The sequence below is a fragment of the Sprattus sprattus genome (genome assembly GCF_963457725.1).
Source record: "Sprattus sprattus genome assembly, chromosome: 1".
NCBI classification, from domain to species: Eukaryota; Metazoa; Chordata; class Actinopteri; order Clupeiformes; family Clupeidae; genus Sprattus; species Sprattus sprattus.
Genome location: NC_137920.1, coordinates 57,854,317 through 57,876,301, shown reverse-complemented (window position 1 = coordinate 57,876,301; position 21,985 = coordinate 57,854,317). Strand labels below are relative to the sequence as shown.

General features: G+C 42.8%; 1 protein-coding gene across 1 annotated transcript; it reads right to left on the bottom strand.

Moving 5' to 3' along the window:
• Window positions 1–217: 217 nt before the first annotated feature.
• Window positions 218–20,733, bottom strand: scaf4a (SR-related CTD-associated factor 4a). Its single transcript, XM_080845258.1, has 20 exons — window positions 20,606–20,733; window positions 18,838–18,921; window positions 18,451–18,495; window positions 18,073–18,234; window positions 17,623–17,764; window positions 16,100–16,266; window positions 15,035–15,223; window positions 13,962–14,050; window positions 13,372–13,513; window positions 12,875–13,069; window positions 12,369–12,457; window positions 12,081–12,256; window positions 11,799–11,899; window positions 11,472–11,585; window positions 9,777–9,933; window positions 4,104–4,210; window positions 3,795–3,960; window positions 3,350–3,430; window positions 2,864–2,956; window positions 218–2,527 (listed from the first exon to the last, which is right to left on the bottom strand). Exons 1-20 carry the CDS (start codon window positions 20,633–20,635, stop codon window positions 618–620), a joined length of 4,239 nt encoding a protein of 1,412 aa, XP_080701384.1. The 5' UTR covers window positions 20,636–20,733; the 3' UTR covers window positions 218–617.
• Between the last annotated feature and the right edge of the window lie 1,252 nt (window positions 20,734–21,985).

Here is a 21,985-nt window from a genome sequence, read left to right as displayed (position 1 = left end):
TAACAGCCCGCACTGAACTTACCAACCTATCAGTGCAGTGACTGTACATCAGCCTCATTTAAACATGAGGGTGATGGCATCAAAAGGATAATTTAAAATAAGTATAAACTTATATTATTATTAAACTCTGGCGGGCGAATACAATATGACATAATATTTTGATATGAAAATAGTTTATTCAACCAAAAGCTATTGCTGACATTTTGGAGATGTAATTTCTTGGGTTGATTTCTCCCTCTGAAGCTTAAAAATTATAGAAAGATCTCCTATATGTAAACATTTCAGGTAATAAAACATTACAACAAAAAAGGGCATATTTTCATATTTAGAGTCAACGTTTGTATTTAAAAACCCACAGGAAAAGAATTAAAAAAAAATTAATCCTTCCAAAAAATCTACACTTAAAAATACAAACATATTTACAGCATAAACATTTTCTTTGCCTTTCTGGTAAGATTCTTGTTTTGTTACACATGGTGTGGTTTAGTTTTGTTACTCTATCTGACCAACATTCACGCTCCTTAGCAGGATATGGGCATTTGAAAAGGGGGCAATGTTCCACATTGGCCACAAACACATGACAGTCTGACTGGCTTGCATTGTTCTGCCCTACGACTCTACGACTCCGTTGCCTCTGCAGTTTTACTGGTCGTAGCCTCTGCAGTTTCACTGGTCGTTGCCTCTGCAGTTTCACTGGTCGTTGCCTCTGCAGTTTCACTGGTCGTTGCCTCTGCAGTTTCACTGGGCTGATCCTCTGCAGTTTCACTGGGCCGATCCTCTGCAGTTTCACTGGGCCGATCCTCTGCAGTTTCACTGGGCCGATCCTCTGCAGTTTCACTGAGCGGATCCTCTGCAGTGTCACTGAATGGAGCCTCTGCAGTTTCACTGGTCGTTGCCTCTACAGTTTCACTTGGCCGATTCTCTGCTGTGGGCTCCGAGTCCTGGGCCTCAGCGATCGTCTCGACGGTTGCGCCTTTGGTCGCGTCTGCAGGGGGTTCAGGCTTGGCGGGTGACTGCTCTCTAGCCAAGTCTTTGAGGGGGGCCTTGATGATGTTGGTGTCTGGGTTTTTTTCAGCACTGCTGAGTTCATTGCTCTTGTCTCCCCTGAGCCAGTCGTCACGGTCCCACCGGGAGCTCCGCTCGCGGTCGCGACTCCGTTTGGTCGGCCGACTGTGTTCCTCGGTGGTGCTGCTGCCGTCGCCTCCTCTATCCCCCTCAGGACTCTTCCGCAAGTCTCTGCGTTCCCTCTCCCTCCCTCCTCTGTCTCGGTCCCTCTCCCTTTCTCGGTCTCTGTCTTTCTCCCTGTCTCTGTCCTTCTCCCTTTCCTTGTCCCTTTCTCGGTCTTTGTCTCTTTCTCTGTCTCTTTCTTTGTCTTTTTCTCTGTCTTTGTCTCTTTCTCTGTCTTTGTCTCGCTCCCTGTCTTTGTCTCGCTCCCTGTCTCGATCACGATCCCGATCTCGATCCCAACCTCCTCCTCCACCTCCACTACCACGACCACCACCATGCTGCTGTTCTTCCTCTTGCCAGTTTCCATACCTCTCCCTTCCCTCCGGACGATCTCCACCCCGTCCTTCACCGAATGACCTCTCCCTACCCTCGGAACGATCTCCTCCCCGTCCTCCACCGAATGACCTCTCCCTACCATCCGGCCGACCTCCTCCCCGTCCTTCACCGAATGACCTCTCCCTCCCCTCCGGACGATCTCCTCCCCGTTCTTCACCGAATGACCTCTCCCTAACCTCCGGTCGACCTCCTCCCCGTCCTTCACCGAATGACCTCTCCCTCCCCTCCGGACGATCTCCTCCCCGTTCTTCACCGTATGACCTCTCCCTCCCTTCCGGACGATCTCCTCCCCGTTCTTCAACGAATGACCTCTCCCTCCCCTCCGGACGATCTCCTCCCCGTTCTTCACCGAATGACCTCTCCCTACCCTCCGGACGATCTCCTCCCCGTTCTTCACCGAATGACCTCTCCCTCCCCTCCGGACGATCTCCTCCCCGTCCTTCACCGAATGACCTCTCCCTACCCTCCGGACGTTCTCCTCCCCGTCCATCACCGAATGACCTCCGCCCTCCAAACCAGTCCTGCTCCTGGTCTTGTCCAAAGCCCTGGTTTCTCTCATTCCGAAAAGGCCTTCCGTCCCGAGCGTCAGGCCCTTCTGGTCCTGGTCCTCTAGGCCCAGTCGGCCGCATAAAGGGAGGACCAGGAGGTCCTGGATGCCCAAGAAGACCAGGAGGGGGGCCCCCAGGTGGACCGAGAGGTCCCCCCGGAGGTCCTGGTGGGTGGAAGGGGCCTTTCATGGGGTGGGGAGGTGGCATACCGAAGCCCCCTGGTGGAGGCTCCCGGTGCATCATCTGTGGCGGCCCTCTTGGCATCATCTGAGGGGGCATTGGCGGCATGTTGGGGTGATGCGGGGGCATCGGAAAGCGTTGCATGTGAGGGGGTGGCATACCTGGGGGGCGCTGCAAGGGCATCATACCAGGCCTTGCCCCCAGAAGGCCAACTGGAGGTGCCCCAATCTGGTTACCTTTGAGGAAGAGATAAAAAAACAGGTCCTTCAGATTTGAAGATAAAAAAGGAAACCTGGCATATCAACACCATACATGTTAAACTCATAGGAGTAGGCATTTCAAACTAAAAATGGTTTGATATTCACTGGGAACCACACACACACACACACACACACACACACACACACACACACACACACACACACACACACACACACACACACAGCTAGAGGGACCCATTCACCTAATTTTCGTTTAATGGAGAATGCTATTAATTTTGTCCAGCGTTAGGAATCTCCCTGTTAAGCAAATCCAAATCCAAATAAGATTACCCAAGGTGATCAAACACCTACCCATTTGTTGAGCGCTGTTGTATCCATCAGAGCCATCATTGTTTCTGTGGCCCAGTCCAGCAGGATCACCTGACAGCTCCTCCGAACTGCCAACTTTGAGAGGAAGGGGGAAAACAAACAGAAAATGATATATCGACACTGACAGCAGTATGACAGTTCCTTCAGAAATGCGATTCACATGGGTGGGTGGGTATTTCAAACAGATGTCATGTCATTTTGCTGCGTAATTCAATTCATAATGGTGAGCTGTCTCTTGGGCCTGCAGTTGGTCTGCTGTGCAGTGTGCCTAGCACCACATGGGTGGAGTCTGCCAGCTTTATCTGTTTTATACTGATAGTATTAACCTACAAGCCCAAGTATGCTGGTGCAGTCTATACTAAATACTACTTAAAATCTTAAACAAGCCTCTTTGTTGAATTAGCTCTAGGGTTTTCAGACAGGTAGAATAAACACCTGCACTGCTGTTGACTGTTGCTGGGTGCCTACCTGGGGGCATACCAGGCCCTGGGAGTGGAGGTGGGGGTCCGGAAGCACCCATGGGCGGCACAGCACCAGGGGGAAGAAATCCTGACAGACGGAGATGATAGCACAAATATTAAAATGACAACCGACATTCATGAAATAAAGAAATCCAGACGAACACAGCAGATGCTACCTACTTAAGCCATTATTCATTCAACCTAAAACTTTACAAAGAGTGTTAAATTGCATTTTTCACTGCACCCTTTCTGAGTAAACTGCCATCAGAGGTGTCTTTCAATACTGCCACACTTCCTCACAAGACGTGTGCCAACGAGTCAGACTTGTGCCACAGTGCCAGAAGTGGCAACGAGACAGACGTGTGCCACAGTGCCAGAATTGCCAACGAGACAGACGTGTGCCAACGAGTTAGACACGTGCCACCGTGCCAGAAGTGGGTGTGCCTGCGTACCTGGAGGCCCTGGGGGCATCTGCATGGGGTTGAATCCAGGTCTCATGAAGGGCGGAGGGGGAGGGGGCACTCCTGGTGGGAAGTTTGGGGGTGGGATGCCCATGTGGCTTGGGAACCCTGGAGGTGGCACTGATCCCAGCACTCCTATTTGCTGGCCTGGCAGCACCTGAGTGAAGTAGACGCAAAGAACAAAAGTAACTATAACTATGACTGGTTTTATTCAAATACTCTACTACACTAAACTATACTATAACATTCTATACTATTCTATGACAAACAGTTTGTGAAGCTAGTCATGCAAGATCTTACCTGCACAGGTGCGACAGGTGGCTTCTCCTCAGGTGGAGCAGTTTCTGAGCGTCCGTTTTGGGACACCTCGTCCACCATATCCTGTTCACTCTGAGCACCTGGCCACCCTGTGAGGATTTCAGAAAAACAGGCCTTATGAGCTCTATGAAATCTTCATTGCAAGCAATTTTAAGCTTATTATCAACATTTCAAATGTGATATAATTCTGGGTTAGATTTAGTGATAATAAAATAAAAACACTTTAAAAGGTACAGTATGTAGGATTAAGTGGCATCTAAATCCTACATACTGTACCTTTAAATCTGCAGTATGCAGTTTTGAAGAAGTTACCTTAAAATATATAACTCAGAAAATGATTGAAGCCTACATAATGTGAATTAAAATAAAGCCCCCAACACATGGGGGGCGACTAGCAGTGACCAGAGACCATGAGATGTCAATGAGATTAGGCGAGTTGCAGGGGAACTCAGGGTTTTTCCTGGGTCAAAATGGCTCTTCGGTGCTCCCAAAAAAAAAAATTGTGTTATAGTCTGTGTTACCTATCAGCAGAAATCAATGTTTTTTTTTTTTTTTTTACATTTCATAAATAATGGAGGCTATGCTTGAGGTTATTATTTTGCTTTCACTTTAAATTAAAATAGATAGGCTAATATATTGACAATAGTCCAAGCCCCATAGTGCTATCATGTATGGTTCAAAGATTCAAGATCAAGGTTTACCTCGTATATGCAAACTACTGAAATCTATATCAATAGAATCTACAATGCCTGACAAAAGTCATGTCACTTATCCAAGTTGTAGGAACAACAGATAATAACTTGACTTGTAGTTGATCAATTGGAATCAGAAATGGCTCATATGAAAGGCAAAGGCCTCTACATTATGCTTGTTATACCAACATAAAGTTGTGTATCATTAATTGAGTTTTTATCATGTAATAAGGACAGACAGGTCAGATTGGGTTTGGACAAAAGTCTTGTCGCATACACAAAAATATTTTTTTTAATTTTGAATTTTACTTTGATAACACAAGAATGCTACAATAGCATCAGAGCATAAAGTCATGGTGCCCCGGGGGAAAAAAAACAATATCATATATGACTCAAAAGAGCTTGGAGGACTGCATCCATACTGCATCCACTTTGATGTGGAGGCCGAAATATGAGAAGAAGCGCCATCCTGCTGAAGAATTTGCCGTCTCCTGTGGTTTGGAATGTAATCGCCATCAAGAATCCCTTGATATTTCAGGCTGCTGATGTTGCCATCCTCTCTGCAGATCTTTTGCACACCCCCATACAAACCATGATTTTTCCTCCACCAAACTTGACTGTTTTCTGGGTGAATCTTGGGTCCATGCGGGTTCCAACAGGTCTTCTGCAGTATTCGTAGCGATCGTAATGCAGTTTAATGGATGATTCATCAGAAAAAAAATCAACCTTCTGACACTTTTCCACTGTCTATCGTTTTGGCAAAAAAATGGTTTGGGGTTACAACCAGTATGGGTGTGCAGAGTGGATGGCAACATCAACAGCCTGAAGTATCAAGAGATTATTGCTGCCTATTACATCCCAAACCACAAGAGAATGTAAATTCTTCAGCAGGATGACGCTCCTTCTCATACTTCAGCCTCCACATCAAAGTTCCTGAAACCAAAGAAAGTCAAGGTGCTCCGGGATTGGCCAGCCCATCACCAGACAAGAACATTATTGAGCATGTCTGAAGTAGGATGAAGGAGGAGGCTTGGAAGATGAAACCAGTCCTGCAAGACTGCTTTCTTTGCCATTCCATACTTCATCAATTAGTTATTTGAGTAATTGCCAAGACATATGCATGCAGTCCTCCAAGCTCATGGGAGTCATACACAATATTATTTGTTTTTTCCAAGGCACCATGACTTTATGCTCAGATGTTATTGTAGCATTTTTGTGTTGTCAAAGTAAAATTAAAAAAAAATATTTTTGTGTATGCGACGAGACTTTTGTCCAAACCCAATCTGACCTGTCTGTCCTTATTACATGATAAAACTCAATTAATGATACACAACTTTATGTTGGTATAATAAGCATAATCTAAAGGCCTTCGCCTTTCATAGAAGCCATTTCTGATTCCAATTGATCAACTACAAGTCAAGTTATCATCTGTTGTGCCTACAACTTGGAGAGGTGACAAGACTTTTGTCAGGCACTGTAGAACTAACCAGTGGTCGGAAATGGAACACACGAATTATGAAAGTCAAGTTTATCTATTATTACTATTCATGTTTATTATACAAACCTACAAACCATTATTTTCACCAATGGAGGCTGCGTTGGAAATCAATAATCAAACTTTTGACAGTATTTTGAGTGGAAATTTAATGTGCATTTGTACAAGTGTATTCGTGTACGTCGGGCTGGCCCTCGCAGTGGAACGACAGTTTTCAACCGCACCGGTTTATCAATAATAATATTCATATTATTATATTCGAGATGCAACACAAACGAGTTGAGCTTTCAAAACCAATGCTGTTGTCTGCCTTCCCGAGGCCCCACGTTCTACTGGTACTCGTTTAAACGCGTAGACAAATCAAGTAATAGCCTACACCTGTGTACGTTCTCAACAAAGCAGATATTTTAATAAATTGAAAGCCATGAATATTGAAACCGCCGACTGATGAAGTCAGGATGCATCCGCAGGTTGAGTAATTAAGTGATTGGCTCTGTGTCTGTCCATTCGCGCACCTCACAGTTGCGTATAGATCAGACTTATCAACTCGATTACTATTGATCATAACAGAACGAGAGTTCGGCTGTAGCCTACTTGAAACATACTATTCAGAACATATTCGCTGACGTGCATTGCATTGCATACGTGATGAATTGCTGACAAATCAACAACTAGTGAAGGTGTTTTAGAATAATATTTATGCCATATACAATAAGTGACTTTATGTGAACACCACTTATTAATGTTAGCTGCCTAATTGTTTAGCGCAATGCTAGCATGACTCTAACGTAATTCGATTTTTAACCAAGGTAGCCTATTGTACCTATTGAGCCTGTTGATCGCGACCTGTTTACAAATCTGGTTAAAAAGATAAAGGTGAGCTGTTATTTATAGATACTAAATATTTCCCAGGCATCTAATGGCTTACAGCTACCTGTAAAGCATCTAAACGTACAGAGTAAGGTAGGTTGACTGCTAAATCCGCAGACTTTTTTTTTTGCCTTTAGGCGCTCAGGATTTTTCATAGGCGTTCGGGAAAACGGCTTAGGCGCGCGCCTACATTTTCTCTATGCAGGAAAAACCCTGGAACTCACTAGTTCCTCTTGAGGTAAAACGTGGTATGGTGAAAGAGGATGGCCCGGGTCTAGCTGTTTAGCATGCTAACTTTAGTGAATATCTGGGCAACACAGAGCATAAGCGCTTTTGACATTATGTCAACATGGTAATTTCTGCTATTTCTTGTTAATTTTGAACAGTTAAAGAGTTTGTTGATTTCTCCATTAAAAGAAGAAAAAAAAAGAAAAAAAAACTATAGCGCCTCAATCCATTTCCAGAGTGCTGGATTTAATTCATAAACAGACCCAAGCATGGCTTTCCCATAGTTTCTATCAACAAGTAGCATTGTTGCAAACCCATTGGGTAACAGCTAGCACAAAAGCTCAAGTGCTTAAATAAAGACCTACAGGGTCTGTCTGCCTTGACTAAGTTAATGTAACATATAAGCAGTGTTGGGAAAGTTCACTTTCTACATGAACTAGTTCAGTTCATAGTTCACACATTTTAAAATGAACTAGTTCAGTTCATAGTTCATAATTCATAATTCAGAAAATGAACTACTTCAGTTCTTTTTTTCAATATGTTGCGAGCTATTATTTTTCTAAATTATGTCCACAGCCCATATAGAACCACGCTGAAACTGTGTAAGATTTCATCTTCATATACAATTTTTAATCCTTATCCATCCAGGATTTACTTTGCATTGAAGGGACAGCCTTCCCCCATTTGTTGCTTTAACACTTTAACACTGAGGTAGGAAATCAGAGGTAGGAAAAACTTGAAAGTGCAACATTCAAAGTGCAAAACATTTAAACATTATCGAGGCCCTTTTAGATTGTTTGGCTTGTTTGCCCAATGTATAAGTAAAGCAAAATAATAAATAATAATAATAATAACTTAACAGACTCAGCCAGAGTCCAAGGCCATGGACAGTGCTTCTACTTTCTGTCCAGTGAGTGTAAATAACTTAAATGGAAATCTGTCACTGGTTACAGTCCACATACCGTTACTGTATGCAGTTAATGGGATTTGGGTCGAGGACTGTCTTTTGATTTTTGATTTGCTTGCACATACCTTGAAAGGCTAACCGGGTGCTTCAGGTCAATGTGCCGTTTCAAGTTTGCTGAGGACGTGTCTGAAGTGCGGATTTTCTTTTTGAAAGCCGGTGGGCAAAGTTTGCACAGAAATGTAAGGTTGTTCCCATCCTCACCGACCTTGTCAAAATTAGTCTAGAAGATGATAGGAGTAGGACGCAACCTTGCTGCTCTGTCGTCTACATGCTGCCGACGCCTCCGTGGTGCTTTTTGTTTTAATGACGAATGCGGCGGTGCGACTCTGGTGGCTGCCGTTGCCAGATTGAAATCTCTATCTGCCTGCAATACCGCTCTTCGCCTATTCGCAACTTCAACAGCAGAAGAAAGCACATGTAATTGACTGGTTGAACAACCCTGGATACAGGACTGTTAACTGTCTGTATTTTGCCAGGATGTTTTCTAGAAATATTGAACCTTATTGAACGAAATTAAAAAGACTGAACGTGCCGTTCACAGACACCAGAATGAACGCGTTCACAGTTCACAGTATCGTTCATCAGGCAGGATTCAGTTCGTTCAGTTCAGATTCAGTTCGTTCAGTTCACGTTCACCAAAATTATGAACGAGTTCATGAACTTTCGTTCAATGAACGCGTTCAGACACAACACTGCATATAAGTATCAATTAATGTTGATGGAGACAGTAATAATAGCCTAGATATTTTTCATTCATATCAATGTTTTCACCTTACATGTTTAAACCTTTGCCACCTTGGCTTTTGTTTGCTTCTGCAAAGGGAGAGGAGGTAGGGGTGTGCAAACGTAGTAACACACAGCCCCAAACCAACTTGGAGTGGGGAGTGTGACATCATTTAGTCTGCTAACTGGCAGCCAGTCAGGCTTACATACAACTCCTTTGAACTAATCTTGACTTCGGAGCTAGGTGATTGAGGCGACCACCAATGGAAGTGAAAGATACCTTCAACTGACAGATGATGTCAGGACTGCACTCCCTAGGTGTTGCCTGCAAGGAAAACATCGTCCACGACCATAGTATATACACTATACATTAATTTTTTATCTCAAAAAGAAATTTAAATGTCGGAGAAATGTTTCCAATTCACTGTTGAAGTATGTGAGTACAGTCTAGCAATCAGTTTATTATCTTGTATATGCTAATTTCGAGCTAGCTAGCAAGCCTACTACTTGTTTCACTCAGAAACTTTAACAATGGGAAACATATAAAGAGGATACCTTGGCAACCAGAGCTTGGAATGCCTACTAGCAACCAACGGTCAACTACAAACCAATGGCCGAAGAGTTAATCGTTGTATATGTATGGGCCTTAAAGAGTAAAACATGGAGGTCATCCAGTTTACCTGGAGATAAGGAATCCGTGTCCAGTATGCCACCTTCTTTCAAGCCTTCCAAGTCCTCCACTTTTGCTTTGCTCCAGGGGATAAAGGTGACCCCCTGTTCCACGTCCCAGAACTGTTTATACTCAGCCTTGATGCCTTTGTTCAGTGCCCACGCAATCTAAAAGCAAAAAGATAGCAGGTTATACGATTTGTATCATGTATCGCAGTGGTTCTCAACCCTTGGGTCGCGACCCAAATTTGGGTCGCCGGAGTTTCTGAAAAGGTCGAGACGATTTCTAAATGTAAAACCTTTTTTTCAAGCCATGCTCCCTCTGTCCATTAGGGAATACCTGCCCACAGTTCTGACATTAAACTACATTGCCGGTAATGGTTTTGCATGTAGGCCTATCTAACGATAACATGTTCGAACATTCAGCCAATCAAATTTGCATTTAAGATATTTCAAATGTATGCAACATGTATTGCGCGATAACATGCTCTGACATGACCGGAGAATGTCTATAGGCGACTAGTGTAGGCAAAAAGTCAACAGAGTATCTTCGTGTAAAATGAGTACCAGCTCAGATACGACTTCTTCTGAAGACCCAAAGAGGAAGTTTTACAGGCGTGTGACCCGGTATTTCTGAAATATGGATTTACGTATTGCGTGAAGAATGGTGAGCACCCGCCGTTGTGTGTGCTATGCAACGAAATACTGGCTAATGAAAGCCTGAAGCCTTCGAAATTTTGAAACAAAGCAGGCCAACTATACGGTTGCAGAAGTTGCCATCGTTGTGCACTGCACTCATAGGTGAAAAATAACCAGCGAACTTAAAGACAATTCCCGTGACAAACGACACTGTTCATGTGAGGATATGTGACATGTCAAATGATGTTGAGCAGCAGCTCACTGAACGTCTCTGCGCTTTTGACTAATAACGCCTTAAAACTCGGTGAATCCAAAGACGTGGCTAGCCATGCCATTCTCTTGGTTTACGTGCGGTATGTGCGGAATGATGACTTTGAAGAGCAGTTCTTATTTAATTCAGATTTGCCAACATTTACCACTGCAGGCAGCAGAGATTTTTTTCTGCAATGGACACATTTAACTCAGTCAGCTCTCCTGGTCAAAGTGTGTTGGTGTGACAACGGATGGGGCAGCCTCGATGACAGGGAAACATTCAGGGATCTCATTTACTATTTGAACATGTCCATTTCTCATTAAGGAGTTGAGCATGTAAGTAAGGATTTCTCGTTTAGAAAATCAACATAAGTCCTGTGATAAGTGGAACATGTTAGTCCATCTCTGACTAAAAAGGTGAACATGTAAGTCCATGGATTCTTCTTAAGAAGTTGAATATGTAAGTTCATAATTTCCTATTAAAAAGTTGAAAATGTATGGCTTAAATCCAATTTTGTTCAAAGAAGTTCAGAAGTCAATGATTGCATAACTGATCCTGACTTTTAAACAGTTGCATGTGTTTTAAATGGTAAAACAGTGGTAGATTATTAAGCCTAGCAGTAGTGGTAGTAATCATAATAATAAAATAATAATACAATTGTTAAATTATTGGCCTGATGATTCATGCTGATTATTAATTGTTGGGTCGCAACTGCACTGGTCTCTAAAAATTTGGGTCATGGAGCAAAAAAGGTTGAGAACCACTGATGTATCGGATGTTTTTCTATGTGGCTTAGTGGCTCATGGTCATTTACCTTAATAGCTTTCTGGTTGACTTTGAATGTGCCCCTGCTAAGCTTCTGCAGAGCTCTGAACGCATCCTGCCGATGCACCATGACGATGTAGGCACAGCCACGCGGAGGAATCATCTACCAGACAAGAGGAAGGAAAGGACATATATATATAAGTTCACATGATTGGCGCATCACACGGACACGCTACAGAAGCTCTTATTGAAATCAAATGTTCATGGTGGCTGCATTTAAATTTCTTTAAGTGCACTGGGGGGAAACAAGCCAGTGCTCAAGTACATCCTGAATATGAGTTAATTTGAAGAGGTCACTGTCTAGGCTCAGGCTCACATTGATGGAGTCGATCTGGCCAAACTCCTCCAGCAGACACGCCACATCCTGCTGCTGAGTCCTTTTGTCAAGCTGGCCCACCCACAGGGTAGTGCTGCACACTGTCACAAACAGAGGGACACAAGGGGAGGGGGGAAGGATGTGGGTAAGTCACTACGTAATGCTCCACTGCTGAGTCATTAAATTAGCAGACCTTGAATGTGAACAGAGCTCATCTGAGAGGTCCTTGTCTGTCTTTAAATTTAAATTAAATAAAAACATGAACCTGTCCCGTGGCCTTACCACTGAGGGTCTCGTTTTTGAGGGGAGGGAGTCCTTTCTGTCGTCTCTCCCGCTCCCGCTCTCTCTCCTTCCTCTGAGGGGAGTGGTGGCGCCTCTCCCGGGACCATGAGCGGGACCGCCTGTGCCTCGTCCGTCTGGACCGGGAGTTGGAACGGGAGCGCCTCCTCTTCGGAGATCTGACCGAATGAGCCCAAACAAAATGTTTTTACAAGGAGCCTTAATGTTGCCACAAAATGGAGATCCACATTGTTTTTGTTTTGAGAGATCCGGCGATGCAATCCTTCTTACCTGGAGCCTGAGCGTGAATGGGACCTCCTGTTGTCTGGCCATTGCCTCCGGTCTTTCACTGGGGGAGAGTCCATCTCCATGGAAACATCCTGCAGACACAAAATTATTACATTTACATTTTACATTTAGTAACTTAGCAGACCCTTTCATCCAAAGCGACGAACAAGGAAATCAGGAGCAGTTAGGGGTTCAGTGTCTTGCTCAAGGAATTACACTGTTCAAGCCAGGCCTTCACTTGCGCAGTATTTACACTGACTTCCAACTTACTCTACTGCCTCTCACAACTCACTCTACCTAATAATATTATTTATACATATTATGAGAAAGTAATTACATACAAAGATCAGTGTGGATCAATGAAACTGCATAGAGTTAACACTAGATCAGTGTGGATCAATGAAACTGCAGAGTTAACACTAGACCAGTCTGGATCAATGAAACTGCATAGCGTCAACACTAGATCAGTGTCGATCAATGATCTGCAATTAGGCACTGAGGGGACCAACCTGTTGATGTGGAGGCAGGTGTGGCGGAAATGCATTATTTTGGGGCGGGTATCCGCCCGAGAAGCCTGGGGGCATTACGGCTCCCTGCTGGGGCTGGGCAACCATAGGCTGCCCCATTGGAGGCATCATCCCTGGGTAGGGCTGGGGAGGCATCATGCCAAAACCCTGGAGCTGCCCATTCGGAGGTAGAGGTACCTAACAGGGAAAAACAACGAGTTAACAAAGATAAAAAGAGATCACAAAAAAATAACGACTGGGTGTTTCGTTTAGGCATGTGGGTTTTGCTGATCGTGCAACATTGGCACACTGATCACAGGCCAGGATAATACATCATATCTCATCCACCGCAGACAACACATACAGAGGAATGCAGGATTTATGGAATTCATCACAAAGATATCCAAAATTGCCATGGGGTTATATTTTAGATAATAGGGACTTTTTTTCTAGTTGAAACTTTTATTTGTTAATATTTCAAAGTATGGTCCTGCTGTTACCTGTTGTGTGGGGTTCTGTGGTTTCCCCATCATGGCCTGCTGGAAGTGATCCATGCTGGGCATCTGAGAGGAGAGCTGGGGAAAGCCGGGGGGAAGCTGCTGTGGTGGTGGATGTGGCTGGGACATGCTGTCCATATGGCTGCTTTAAATACACAACACAGAAAACAACAACAACCCGCTGTTATTAAATAAGGCCTTGAACAACAAGCAAAGAGCTGGAGGGTTCTCACTTACTGTTTATATTAGATTAAGATGACTACACAGATTAGTGTCTGTTAAGAGGGCCCTTCAGAAAGAAGAATTCACCATTCATGACAACACATACAATCTGAGAAAACAACCTGAATGAACAAGGTGTCGGAAAAGAGTATCACATGTAAATGTGAAGTCTAATCCTAAACAGAATCTGTCCTGGTTGTCCGTACAATGCTCATAACCTTTTGAACATCTGTACATTCGTTTTAAAATCTCTTGTGTAGCTGTATTCTATTTTTGAGCAATATCCCATGTTCTCATCTCCTCTTCCTGTTATAGGTTGTCATGGAGCTGAGAGGCGGCAGAGGTAGAGGAGTAAATAGGCCAGGACGTACAAGACAGGGTGGGCTGAGGGCGTCTCTTCTTTTTTCATCTCGTCCGCACCCTCGGGCTCATCATCGTAGTCAAAGCGATCCAGGAGTGTCTGCAAAGGAAAGGCCTAAGAAAGGTCAGGTCATGTGTAATAACACAACTTCCTCCGAAAGACTGCACATATGTACATCATTCAATATGAATATACAATATTTGATTTATACATATACTGGGTTTAAAGCAAGGAAAGATTCTGTGCCTGAAATTTTTAGATGGATCTTAAACAGTTACTGGCAACTGAAATTAGCGCTATGAGAGTGCAGACCTTCGCCAAGGCCAAAAGTCACATTTCGCAACGTTAGTGAAAGTGAAACTAAATTCGTGGAGCCAACCCTTGAGCTGGTTATTCCTTGACCCATGCTGGACCTTTCCACAAAGTTTTTGCGTAATTCTGCCTTTAGACAAACAATCTAACTAAGAACAACAAATCGGTGGTTTAATTGAAAGCGATTTGACAGATACCCTATCTAGCTCTCTCTACTAACTGTTGGACGGCCAGAATCGGCTGCCATCTTTCTGAATAGAAAGTATTTGTCTATTGGCAAAATACATAGTTTTTTTTTTTTTTTTAAACATAAAGAAATAAAACCATTCTGTTTCCGTGGCCCAAAAATCCTTGACACATACCGAACCGTGGTCCCATTGCACCGTTGCGTCCTCAGTGTAAACAAAGGTGTTTATTAATGAAGTATGCTAGATCTACTTGATTAATACAAAAATATATATATATCCATCCAAAATCTTGCTCAAAATATACACAATTATATTTTCCACAGGCATAGCCTAAAGTATAATTATCGATTTCCGAATCTAAAATGCAGGGGAACTTGAATCCATGCCTACGCATCCCTGACCTGCTGCACAACACTAGTGATACAGAGAATTAGAATAAAGAGATACGTGTTTAAAGCATCAAAACCCTTGATAATGTAACACCATACTAGGCTTTAAGGTGAGATTCAGAAGTCGAGCAGCTGAGGAAAAAACACGAAAGGGGACAGAAGTACTACGCTTCAGGTGGCTCTGTCTGCCTTACTTTGTCAAATGTGGCCTTCTTGTCGAGAGACTCGTTCAGGTGAGCTGGGTGAGGGACCATGGCAGAGGGTGCGGGGGCAACTGGGGGAACAGTGCGGGGCTGCAGACTGATCTGAGCTGGCATGCTGTTGGGGAGCAGTGGGGACTGGGGCTTCCCAGGCTGTTGGAAGGTTTGAAGCATCTGCTGGAGCTGAGGTTAGGGAGAGACCATTTCAGGTTATAATGCAGGCATGGGTAGCGTATGAATTCCAACACAAAACTTACAATAGGCATGTACAGCTACTGTAATTTCCCGACCATTAACGCTGGTTTATACATTCATTTTTGCAATATTTCTGCATGCAACCTGAAGGTTAACACTTGTGTGCGTCCTATACAATGCATTTTTTCCCACCTAGTAGTTAGTAATGTGCACACGCAGACAAGCGTGGATATCAATGTTATTGAATGGAATGTAATGTTATTGATTGGGGGGGGGGGGGGGATCCCCCCTACCCCTTGCCTTTCTTGAACATGTTCATTTAATGGTTGTAATTGCGACTTCATGCACGTCAGAAGATCATCGTTCATGGCACTAGGTCACAAGCAGATCAATTAACAATTAGACTTCGAAGTTTAGCGTCTATTTCCACAGCATACCATAACACTACATAAATGCTCAAGACATGCATGTGCACACATGTGTGCACACACACACACACACACACACACCATATTTTTCCTTAAAAATACCCATCCCTACTTACACTAGACTACACCAGACCTTCTCCACATACTACCTTTAAATGCCTAGTAATGCCTGCACCACAACTACATGGCATGACGTCAAATTCAATAAACTGCGTTAAATACACTGGTGTGGTCAATACATGGGTTTCTTTCATAAAATACTGTAATGCGTTTTATATACAGGGCGGTTAACAGTCGGGACATTTTTTCTTAATATAATTATATATGTGAAGTCATGACAAATGGCTCTGTACTGGATTACTGAAAAAGAAATTAGCTTTGAACTACTGCTCTGTTAGCACAGTAGCTCCATGCAGTAACCATGGCGATGACTGACCTGCTGCCCTTGGGTAGACTGGAAGAGCTGTGCTACGGCAGCAAAGGCGTCAGAGTTCTGAAGCTGAGGCACAGCAGCGGCGATGGAGTTAGCGGTCACTACACGAGGTGCCGGGGCTGCGACCAGGTGAGGTTCTGGCACCTTCTTCACCGGGGTAGGGGGAGAGGCTGGGAAGGAAAGCGCTTCATCATGAGCTTTGTCATGACAACTCCCATGAAAAGCTCATACTTAAGAAAATACTATTACCAACCTCTCCAACATGAGGGTAAGATTGTGTAGGGAGCTGCCAAAGGCACTCATGGCAGCCATGCTTTAAGGTTGGTCAATTAAACAAAACAATTATGCTTAAACAATTGCTTCAAAAGGTCCTTAAACAACTGTCCATTCATGACACACTTCTGTGTCCAACATTCTTAACCATGTTTCTGACAGTACTCAATGTGGAGGTGGAGGTTAACAAGAGAAGTAACCTGGATAGTAACATTGCATTTTACAACTCAACAACAGGCTTTCTAACATATGGTTAGGGTCAAACTAACACTTGAAAGTTATTTTACATGTCTGCATTTATAATACATTGATGATAGATTGCATACTTGTGAGCAGTAAATTCAACAGCCTTAATCCATGAATGTAGCCAAATTACAATGCACTCCACACATGTCACATTGAACTATGACAATTTCTCCTAGTTGTTAAAAACAGATGTAGTTGCATAGAGCGATAACAATATTAGGAACTTCTGAGTTGCTTCATGCTCTGCCATACAAAAAGACTCCATTGAAGTTAACGGGAGAGGCGCTACTCTCTTCCTGTATAGCTGTGGATTAAAACAAGCTTGTTGTATTCCCTCTCTTCGTTGAAACTGTTAAACTCCTTCACAATTTCCACACAAATGTGTTCTGATGTTTTTAAAATGTTTTAAAAACTGCCACACGGGTGAACTGACTAGTGATTTTTAAACTACAATTTCTTATTTGCTTCTTCCCTAACTGCGCTCATCTTGACACGCGTGTTCCACGCTGCTTTTGTTGTTCTTCAAAATGTGGAGGGTACAACTGAGACAGTTAACTGATTGGCTGTTTGCAAGTCACTTGTGGCATGCAGCAAAATCAAGGGACGTGATTGGCTGTTTCTTAGTCATGGAGAGGGAACACACTCTGGGTTTGTTCATGCACCCAACATTTCATATTCATTATGCGCTTTTCTAAAGAATTAGCATTTAACCAGCCAAACTGAACTTTTATCAAACTATTTTCTTTCTGCTATTGAAGAAGTGTCATTGCTGCATGACAACCCAGGAGGACACAGAGCTACTACTGAACTTCAACGGTTCTACTGTACACTGTTTTCAACCAACCAGCCTTGCAAAATACAACTACATCTCTCATGCTACATATAACCTTCCCTGTATCGCAATTAGAGAGCTCCCCTAGCAGTAGAAAACCAATTGTGGGCTTTGCAGTAGAAGCTCAAGCCTCAGGCCACTTTCAGCACTGCTGAAGCATCAGTGAGTGCCTCACCTCCGTTGGGTCCCGCTTGGTCCCCGTCTGCAAGTCCTGCCGCGCTGCCGGACCCCGTGGCCATGTCCAACAGAGGCTGGATGACCTCGATTTTGAACACACCATTCTTCTGCCACAGGTTCAACACACGCACAATCTTACTCTGCAAACAAAGAAAAAGAACAAAATCAAGAACACAGCACACACTAATATTTCATATACGGTTCAGAGGAATGACTGCCCCCCAAACTGGATAACTTTAGATATGGTTACGGGTATGTGTTAAGTCGAACCATATACATTATACTATGTACAAGTAGGGTAAAATTATGGATCCATCGTAAACATTCTGGAGAAGCAGGTCAAGTTCAAATGTCATCATCATACAGCTCTACGGAGGCACAATTTTCAATTTTTGAAGAGATGGAAAGTTGCGAATGCTTAAGAGAAAGATAGATAGAGGACTCCTACCCTGTCCTCAAATGGACACAAGCAGAGATTCTCGAAGGTGCCGGTGATGTTTTTGGTGAACCTGGGCCCAAACACATCCTTGTCTGATCCAAACTGATGCCGTGACTGCCTCACAATTGAGTCCACCACATACAGTCCTGCGACTTTATATTCAGGTTTACACTACAGGAAACAATGACGGCAAGGCAAGATGTAACTGTCTGCTTATCTTTGCTTTAATGACAATTGAATTTAATGAATGGCATGACAAATTTGTGTATTGAGAGAGAACATATGCAACTAATTAAAACTTAACAACAATAATTATTATTATTAGAAACTGTATTTTGAGAAAACATATCCATAATACAAATTAGCTTTAAAAACAAAGCAACATACCTTTTTGACAAACTTTTCAACAATCTGGACAACATGCTTATACAACTGCAAAAAAGTAGAAACATTAATTATATCAATCAATTATATGATCACATTGTGTGGCCATCAGGATAAGACTGACATTTACATTTAGTCATTTAGCAGACGCTTGTCCAAAGCGACGTACAAGGGAGAAAACAGTCAAGCTAAGAGCAATAGAACCTGGTGTAACAATAAATACTACTTTACATAAGAAATATAAGGAAAGAAATAGAAAAGAAAAAGAAGTGCAGGAATGTAAATAGTTTAATTGCAAGTTAAGCACTAGTGACATGCATGAAATTGGGACTACTCTGCAATAAGAAAAGCTTCTATGTACTTTTCATATACCTCTATCTGTGGCATTACCTTTATAGCTTTGATGGCAGACTTTGTGATGGAGATCATCTTCGCCCGGGAGATTGGGGGCTTTGAGTCCATCAGAGAAAACAACTGTAGGAAATTCAAAAATAACAGTGTGGGGAAAAAACACCTTAGGATGATGCTTAGGTTGGGTTTGAAGACCTGGATAGCAATACATCAACCAACATGACAGCATTAGACTTAACCTGCTTAACATACTATATGTGCAAGGAAATGATAAAATCCTATAACCTGCTCTTTTTTTGTGATTACCACGTCGCTAACACCACAGCTTTATTCGCAGATATTTCCAGAGTAGTTTGCTGTAACATGTTTTTTTATCTTTAAAAGAAAAAAAATGCCACTTTTTAATTTGAATTTGTTCAGGGACAAATTCGGGAGTTTTGCAAATTGCTAATAACTTCGGAACAAGTAGGACTACACCAATGGCTGCATGATTCTGAAACTTTAGAAAACATTGTTGTCCATTCAAAAGATTACTTTCGTGCCCCTTGAAGGTACTCAATTCAGAGTGCACTCAGCATAAACATTGCTCTCAAGAGGACATGTGCGTTTGGCCTGTCTTCAGTTCAGTCCCACACACATTTCCAAATATGATAAAAAAGTTTTCAAAATATGCCCAGGCCTGAAGGGCTTCAGGTTCACAAACTATATACAAAAAAAAAATGCCGACTAATTTCCGAAAAATTATATTTCAGGTTTACATACAATTAACACAACATGTGATAATGTGAAAAGCGAGTCACCTCAGCAATCAAAGGAAGACGCGCCCAACCAAACTGCCTTCACAGCTATTTCAAAGAGGTGGGAAACGTTGATGTCCACTTGTACTACTCTCAGCACTAGCTAAGCTAACCTGCTGTCAATGTTTATTTCAGATATGTTTCACTATCATGCAAACCTTTATCCATTACCGTATCTATCACAACAGAAACATCTCTCCCTCACAGGCAAATTATTGTATTGTCGATTGATCAATGGCTGATGCTGGCCGACTGGTAGAGTTCACCACTCCACTTTCCTTCCCTCTCATAATCGACACCAGCAACTTTGCTCTTGATATTGATAAGTCTTCCAAACTCTTACGTGCATGCATGGAAATCTCCAAATACAGCTCGCTTTAACATGCTACATTTGCAACCCAAATCACACCGTGCTAGGTCACCTGGAAGCTTGCTAGCGAATGTTGTCTGAATTACTCATCTCATGTTGCTAAAAAGTAACGTTGTGCATTGGTGCTTTATTGCAAACCCGCCCTTTCATTAGGCTCAACTAAAGTGAGTGTAGATTTAGGATCGGATAACATTTGCATGGCGTTGTTTATGCATTTTCTCTTATGGGGCCAACTCAGATAAGTCCCACGGCGTGATTCTGTTAGCTAGCTAACGTTAGTTGACTGGTTGGCGTAGCTAAACTCGACACTCCTCAAGCCGCGAGCCTGTTAGCCAACCAGCTACATAACAAGCTGGCTAACGGTATAATGTTTGACACTTGAAACACGTGAAAACACACTTGATCAAGCACTGCGTGGTAATTTCTAGCAATGTTATGGTTCCTGGCGTGAGCAGAAGTAGTCTTGTACATAACTACACATTTAGACAACGGGCCTTCAGCGCCAGTTTGCGGCCTTCCACACAACACAGCCCTGACTAGCTTAGCTAGCTGGTCAAAGACAAACATTGGCTAACGAGCTAACTTCAGTCACTTTTGGCAATCCACATCTTCTGAATGGCTGTGACAAGAACAGACTAACCTCATGATTAAATGCATTGACCGCGTCCATGGTTCCCGGCCTCGGCTACGTATTCCTTTATCGTGCAAGACAAATGTATATTTACACTCCTCCAAGAGGCCGGCCAAACATGTCCGCTTGTGTTACTGGTGGTGGCTCGAGGAGCAGACAGTGTCGGTAGTGGTGGACGGGCGAAGGGCAGGACGGGATTGAATTGTTTCCATCATGCACCAGTAGATGGCAGTGTATTTTCGTTTATGTTATGACCATAGACACACAGTCAGTCTTTTTTTAGTGTTTATGGTAATGACAAGCTAGGCCTGGGACAATACAATTTTTCGTTTGAGAAAATATATTGTATGTCCATTCCATCTGTCAGAACTTTGTTCAATACAATTCCTATGCTGAAAATGTATGTTTTTTTTTTTTTTTTTTAATCCCCCATTGTAAATAGCCTAAGTATTTCCATATTACCTTAGGTTTGGACAAAAGAAGGTGCATTCTCGTTTGATCGCTGTTCCAAATCTTGCCACAGGGTGGCGTTGCGGCGTTAGTATCGTCCACACAAGTGGTAAAAACAGATAGCCCTGATGGATGATACACAGTTCAGATGATGAAACTGCCGTCACTTAGCTGTTCAAAATACAGTTCAGTTAGTCACGAAACGTTACATCATTCATGTGAACATAAAAGAAGCCCACTAAGAAATAACCACTAAATGCACAAACCTATGACTCAATGGAAATGCACTGGCTTGATCTGTCAGTTCCTACATGTCAACAAATGAATCAATACAAATAGCCCTGTTCGATGATACTCAGTTCAGATAATGAAATTACCGTCCGTCACTTAGCTGTTTAAGATGCAGTTCAGTTAGTCATAAAAAGTTACATCATTTTAGAAATAACCACTAAATGCACAAACTTATTACTCAATGGAAATGCACTGGCTTGATCTATCAGTTCCTACATGTCAACAAATGAATCAAGCCTTGAATCAAACCTTAACTAGCCTATAGCTGGTGACTAACACGTAGCCTATTTATGTCTGTAGACTACTTTTATAACGCCTAGAAGAACTGTCACCCATACACCCAAGTGAATAATAGCAATATTTATAGACTAACTATAATACTACTGCTACAATTGGAGACGAAGATTATGTTAGCCTACTTTCTCTAGACCTGTATTTCTATTCATTTGCGTTTCCGAATAATACTCATACAAAAGCAGCCATCACTGAGGCTACATTGCATTTTTAGACCCAATCATTTATTATCAGTTAACAGCCTACTTATATCCCCACAGCAAAGCCATAAGCTAAGATACAGTTGGCTGTCCAGGTATGAGTCAAAGCTGTAACCTGAAGATGTCAAAAGTCACGTCCCCTGACAGTTTTCCC